Raw genomic sequence first — 7,107 nt, 5'->3', positions numbered from 1 at the left:
TTACTTTGCTTTTAATCATAAAATCCCTTTCAAGGGCCTTGCAATCTTTATTAAGGTTATATTTCCTAATGTATAGTGTACATCTTAAGGTGCTCTACTGTTTCTGAAAATATGTTTGCCATAGTGAGAAATCTGCATTCCATTTTGAATGTACTTCATGGTTACATTTTTTTCTTATATTTTCCAAGTGGAAGCTATAGTATACACACAACCATTATATATTTTTCTTTTTCAAGAAATGTTTTGTAACAAGGTGTGGTATGAGATATCCAAATGGGAAAAGTAGTTGTGTGGTTAAGTAAGCATAAAATAAGTTGGTAAGTAACCCACAAAGTGTACATTACATATCTGCCACCTTTTTAATATTACTGTTGTGACCACAGAGTTGTGGTCATGAATTTCATGAAACAAAGGAAATGTAGGTTTGTGGTTGTGTATTAAATTTGGCTAAATGCTGTACGAATATACAGATGTGGAGATTCTAATGAACAGTATGCAAGAGGAATATTACCAAAGTTTTTGTATACTCCTGGTGTGATTTGGAAGCGGTGATCCTATGGTTGACGCTGTATTGTTATTGGGAAGGAAAATAGGACGTCCTCTGGCTCCCTTGACATATGGCTTTTTTTTATACATCTTATCACTAAGACATGTAAAAGGGATTAAATGCTATACAAATGTTCTTTTTACTTATCTAATCAGGGACAAGGGGCAGGAAACGCTTTACATGACTTGGGCATAGAACTGTTTTTCTTCGTCATTAATATATGCTCAGGAGTCATCGTTGCTGACATCTTTCTCTGTTCTGTTGATAGCGAGATGATTCGGAAAGCTTTTCTTCTTCTTGCTGGTGCTTGGGTATGAAAGTGTCCCCTATCAGGTACGTGCTAATTCCTAGGGTGATATATTGTGTAGTGGTGTCTGGAACAGTTATGAAGGAGTATTGCCTTGGGAAGGTATGATATTTGGATACAGATTTAGTGTATGCAATTGTCCCTTTATCAGGTAAGTGCTAATTCCCTAGGTTGATATAGTGTGTAGTGGTGTCTGGAACAGTTATGAAGCAGTATTGTCCCTTGGGAAGGTATGATATTTGGATACAGATTTTAGGAACCGTAGATCTTTTAGTAGTTCATTAGGGCAGTGGTAGATCATTTTCACCATTTTTCATCGTAAGTGTTCCCTAGCTACAACCCCTTTTTCATTCCTTTTTGTACTGTACCTCCTTTCATATTTCTCTCTTCCATCATACTTTCCACCCTCTCCTAAATAATTATTGATAGTGCAACTATGGGGTTTTCCCTCCTGTTACACTTTAAACCTTTTACCTCAGTTTCCATTTCACTAAACGACCTAAATTTTATATTCCACAGTAGATGCTACTTGCTTTACAATATGTTATGCTACATAGATATTGTGAATGAATATTCTCCTGTCATTGACGAGGGTACAGCTATAGGGAGAGGTGCACTTGCTCTAAATTCTAGCCAGGAGTAATAAATTACAAAAATAAGAGCAAGTTAATGTAATGATACACTAAACTTTATAGATAAGATTGCAGTGCATATTCTGTAATATAAAAAAACTTTTGACCAATTAATGGCAATGTTTTATAAGTATTAATGTAATGAAACTTGGGATATTTCAACTCATAATCCAGAGAACCTGATATTCTTATATAGAATTCATAGTTCCCTGAAGTGGAAACTGCTTTTTGTCTACTATTTCATCTCTTTCAAGCCTTTTAGCAAGGCCCTTGTACCTATACATACAATATATATTATATATATATATATATATATATATATATATATATATATATATATATATATATATATATATATATGTACATTCGCTACTGGGGTCTAAGCGATGTCAGGCAGGGCAGCCGATCGAGGCTGGCGGCCTACCCACCGCCAAATCAAAGTCCTTCAAAGAAGGCATCGTGCTTACCCCCATATAATAATGGGAAAAAATGCACGTTAAAGGCGAAGAAGAAGAAGAAGAGATATATATATATATATATATATATATATATATATATATTATATATATATATATATATATATATATATATTTATGTATATATATATATACAGTATATATTTAGCCATTTCTTGTCTCGTATGGGCAAACCTGTTTTTTCATATCTCACACTTAGTTGATTGACTGATTAATTGAAGGTTCTCTGGCGTGTAATGCGATTCATACAATGTGAGAAATAACAGGTGTAACCATCATTCGACTATTACATTTACTAATCAGCATAAAGGTAAGGGCACAGCTGGGCTTTCGTCCACAAACTAGATCAGCTGATTGCATCATCATGAATAACCATCTAAAAGGCTTCCATTTTAAACCTCAACAGATTTGGAGACCTCAGTCGTTGATGAATGCATGAGGATTATGGATAACTGCCATAAACTGCTAAGTTTGATGACCGATTTGATCAATGTAAATTATATTTCTGGTCAAAAGTAGCACAATAGATATAAGGTGCAGTGTTGCCCAGATCCATGCTTTGCTAATACTCTATTCTGCAAGGCGTGTTAGTGATATTATTTTAAATAAGCTTTAGGTTACGAAATTAGACAAAATTTCCAGTTTATATTGACATTTTACATTTAATCTACATTCTAGTGAGTTAAACTCTAAGTTTCTCGTATTCCGCTGGATAAACGAACATCTTTACGAAATATCTATACACTACACTTTTCGTAACTTTATTTTTGCATGTATCGTGTTATTTACACGCACTGTATTTAATATTGTTAAAAATAAATAATTCATACGTTAAGCCTCTAAAATTTCTCATGTACGGCATGTCTTGAGAACCCTAAGACATAAATCGATGTCTAAGAAGGTTTGGTAACACTGCAAGACAGTCGAGGAGGGCTGCTGCAGACGACGTCGCGAGCTGTCATTGTAGTTTGGTGAAGATTTAAACTCGACGAAAATGTCTTCTCCAGGAAATTCTTCGTCGGCGGCAACTGGAAGATGAACGGGACCAAAGGCTCCATCGACGGGATCATCTCCTTCCTGAAGAAGGGCCCCTTGAATCCTGACACTGGTGAGATAATAATTTTATAATGGTTTTTATTGGAAGTGAGGAGGTACGGCTCCATGTTCTGTCGACAGTATTCGATCTTATTAAGTTGCGTCGATAATTTTAGTTGTATAGTTATGGTCGAGGCATAGACATACACAGACAGTCTCAGTTGATCGATCATTTTATAGTTTTAAGTTACCCAGCTCCGTTGCTTCAGTAGGTTACGTTGCTAGGTGGGGCATTTTTTGTCGATATTAGAAGGTGAATGATTTCGTAATTTAACTTAGTCTTTGCCCATTTTTGTCCGGAAATGTAAATGACAAGTCATTATTTTACGGAAAATGCATTCTGCGAAAATTATTCATTAATTTTAATCATTCATCTCGTCTATGTAGCCTATAACATATATTTTTTTTTTTTATATTTCATTTCACTTGTTTTTTCCGGTTAACGAAATTCGTAGATCGAAGCAACTTTGCTCTGAGGAAAGTTGTTTTATTAATTTGCAAATATTGAGGAATATTTAGTGGATTTTAGTTATTACGCAAATTAGATATTAGTTTTCTCCTGCAGTGGAGGAATCGAGAATGGCAGTTTGTAGGCTGTAGCTTCCAAAGGGGGGAGTTATAGGCCCGCATTTTTTCGTTTCATATTTCATTAATGGCATCTCCCTATCTCATGAACTTGTGCCAACATCTTTTAATATCAAAGTACCAGCCCCATGTAACTCCATGTTTGAAAATTGTCAGTCGTAATGAAATAAAAGCTAATTTGTAATAACAGGTACAGACAGTTTTTTACACCTGTGCAATCATTCTACCAGCAGTATATTCTTAAGGAAAGTTCGTTTTTCAATTCAAAAGAGCCTATTTGTTCTTGATACACTAGTAATTTTCATATCATATTATACACATAAATGTAGTATATATATATATATATATATATATATATATATATATATATATATATATATATATATATATATATATTATCTTTAAATTATTATTTTTTCTAAAAATTTTATTATTTCTATGATAGATTTTTTAAAAAATTTTTTATTTCTATGATAGATTTTTATTTTTCCCCAGTTTTGTATTTCTCATTTATATTGTTTTCTAAATCTTCAATATTATTATTTTGTCATTCTTTTTCATGGGGGGTGGCTCATGTCTAGGCGCCCCCCACCCCCACCCCCAACCCCACCCCCGATCCACTAGTGCCTTGATATCCTAGTTTTCATCTTTAGGTCCCTAGATATTAGGCTTGAATTTGTGAGCTTGACCTTGGGTCAGAGGGTCTACAAAAAAAAAGTAGATACTTGGCGTACCTTTCTAAATTATATATAATGTCCAAGATTTTGGACTTACCCCATATCTGCTTCAAAAGTGTTTCGTTAAAAGATCGAGTTAAGAGAGTTCCGTCTCTCATATTCTCTCCAGTGATAGTTTTCTGGGACCTTAAAATTAATTCTGTTAATATTTTTTTTTAATCCATTTCAGAGTTGTTGTCTTTGATTAGTGCACTTTCAGCACCGCATAGATAGAATAAGGGCCACCAAGTCTTTCTTTCATGTAAATATGTCAAATTTTTGTCCTTGTTTATGATTGCTGAATTCTGATTACAGTCTCTAACTTCTAACCCACATATAAGATTTTTGGCTTCAAAGAATAACATGCATGGTATGCTGTTCAAGTTGGCTAATTCCTCCTGATGGTGACAGAGTTCCAGTTCTTCCTTGTCTGTCAGTATTAAGTGTCAAAATGATAAACATACATGTTCCTTAATGACAGTTTAATAACTTGGTTACTTAATTACATTCCCTCTTGATTCCTCACTCATATACTCCATGTATGTAGATTTTGACAGCTAATACTGGCATGCGCTCTTTACTCATGAGTGGCCTGTTTTCGTTCCATCTACCTATCACATTTTCTGCAAAGGGATCCTCTGCAATTTTTCAAGTTGGATGTGGCAGGTATCATATGGCTAATAATGTTGTTTACCAATTACTGCCCACTATCAAATATCATATATGTAACTTAATACAATTTTCATATGCCAACATCTATAGGGGAACTTCTCTGGGCAAATGACAGTTTTGGGGATTTTTTGAAGTTTTGGATGTTATTTAGGCATGCTAAATGAATTCCCTCGTCTGACTCTTCCTTGAAAGACCTTGGTGTCAGAACTTGTAACTTCTGTCATTCCAGATTTCCTCTTAATAGTTATGGACTACTTGACCAAGTTTTGTGGTTTCACTAACTTCATTGTCTGGGAACCCACTCATTTGTCTCTTCCTAATCTTGCATTTTCATCATAGCATCCTCGAAATGTGCACATATTTGAAGATTACCAAAGTAAGCAGGAATTTGGTGTGAACCATCTGCTTGAACCTAAGGGTTAAGGTTGATCTGCTTGGGGGGCTACCTAGGTTAGTCGATTGTCATGTTGTAGCTTAGTAACTGATTTAATTCATGCGTTGACAGAGGTTGTGGTAGGATGTCCTCAGTGCTACCTTTCCTACGTCCGGGAGAACCTCCCAGAGGAAATCGGAGTCGCTGCACAGAACTGCTACAAGGTACTGTAAAATTTTTTTTTTATGACTGATAATTCTCTTAAAACTAAAGTATGTTTATGGTCTTACAGTAATTCCCATGTGTGTATAGTGGTTTGTAAGATGAACTTTTAAAACATTCATGCTTATAGCCATGTTTGTAACGTCAGACGTAACAAAGGAAACTTGGGGCTTTAAATTTCATCCTGTATAAACTGAACAGAAAATGTTGACTGTGAACTTTTTTTTTTTTTTTTTTTTGCAAATGTATTAACAACAATCTCTAATGATACTTTAGCCAACCTCAGAGGTTTCCACACATACTATTACGTATAGGCATTAATAAATGTCTTCTTGAGTGGTACATAAATGGCTACTAAAAATTTAACCATTATTTATGATCATACTGATTTTTTCATAGTTGAAACCAGTGTAGGGAAACAGGTTATTACCTAGCTGAAAATTTTAACAATTCATTTGTGTGAAAACTTGTGAATTTTACAAGAGTAGGCATGATATCTGTACTCTACAGCACTAATGTAAATCAAGAGGACCCTTTGTTTGGCCCTGAATGTTCCCTATTAGCTATTTATTGCCCATGTGTAAAAAGTACACTTTTATTACACTTAAAAAGTTTTTTTCCAGGTACCAATTCATTATTTCTTAGAAAGTTACTGTTATTCCATCAAATCCCATTCATTTTTCCAGGTACCAAAAGGTGCTTTCACCGGAGAAATTTCTCCAGCAATGATCAAAGACTGTGGATGCGAATGGGTTATTTTGGGTCATTCAGAACGAAGAAATGTCTTTGATGAATCCGATGAACTGATCAGCCAAAAAGTAGGACATGCTCTGGAGGCAGGATTAAAAGTAAGTTTAAAGGAATCTTTTACTAATGGAACAACATACAATGTAACTTTGAGTTCGAGGAATTGAGTACAATTCGCAAACTGTGTTAAGGTATCCCCTCTTTTTCAAAATTTTCGTTTTATTGCTTTCATTAGATATATTTTTGCTTTGATATTATGGTGCTGTGTCATGAAAATTTTACAATATGTATGTAACATACATTACAAATACACCCGCACATGGATTACTGTAGTCACTTGAATGATGTTTCTACTTTATCTGTGGTGCATCACGATATTGTGATTGGAAATAATTAGTAAAAATCCACAATAATGTAAATGAGAGACTGTATTTTTCCCTGTTTTATTCTTTTTGTATTTTGGAAAAATACAGTCTCTCATTTACATTATTGTGGCTTTTTACTCAACTTTCTACTTTATTTTACCTTTTGAATGGCCAAACTTTGGGATTCTATTCTTGATATCTTTTTCCTCATTCTTTGTACCTTCCTTGAGAGGCCAGTCTTTGCATGTGAAAAGGAATATACAGTACATATCCTGCTGATGTGTGTAAAAGTTTACGTAGCTTGTTTGAAGTCCAAAAAGTATACGTGCAATTGATATCAGGAGTCCCACAAAATAAAATGGTAGGATGA

The 7,107-nt window shown here is 34.4% G+C and overlaps 1 protein-coding gene across 1 annotated transcript in view; it reads left to right on the top strand.

The window, feature by feature from the left end:
• Window positions 1–1,058: 1,058 nt before the first annotated feature.
• Window positions 1,059–7,107, top strand: part of LOC136840066 (triosephosphate isomerase-like) — a 10,202-nt gene continuing 4,153 nt past the window's right edge. Inside the window, 4 exon segments of the mRNA XM_067106417.1 lie at window positions 1,059–1,084; window positions 2,940–3,070; window positions 5,536–5,627; window positions 6,312–6,473. Of these exon segments, the coding sequence (XP_066962518.1) occupies window positions 1,059–1,084; window positions 2,940–3,070; window positions 5,536–5,627; window positions 6,312–6,473 (411 nt within the window).

The sequence above is a fragment of the Macrobrachium rosenbergii genome, chromosome 1, assembly GCF_040412425.1.
Source record: "Macrobrachium rosenbergii isolate ZJJX-2024 chromosome 1, ASM4041242v1, whole genome shotgun sequence".
Classification (NCBI taxonomy): Eukaryota; Metazoa; Arthropoda; class Malacostraca; order Decapoda; family Palaemonidae; genus Macrobrachium; species Macrobrachium rosenbergii.
The sequence above is the reverse complement of the archived record's forward strand: the minus strand, read 5'-3'. Positions and strand labels throughout refer to the sequence as shown.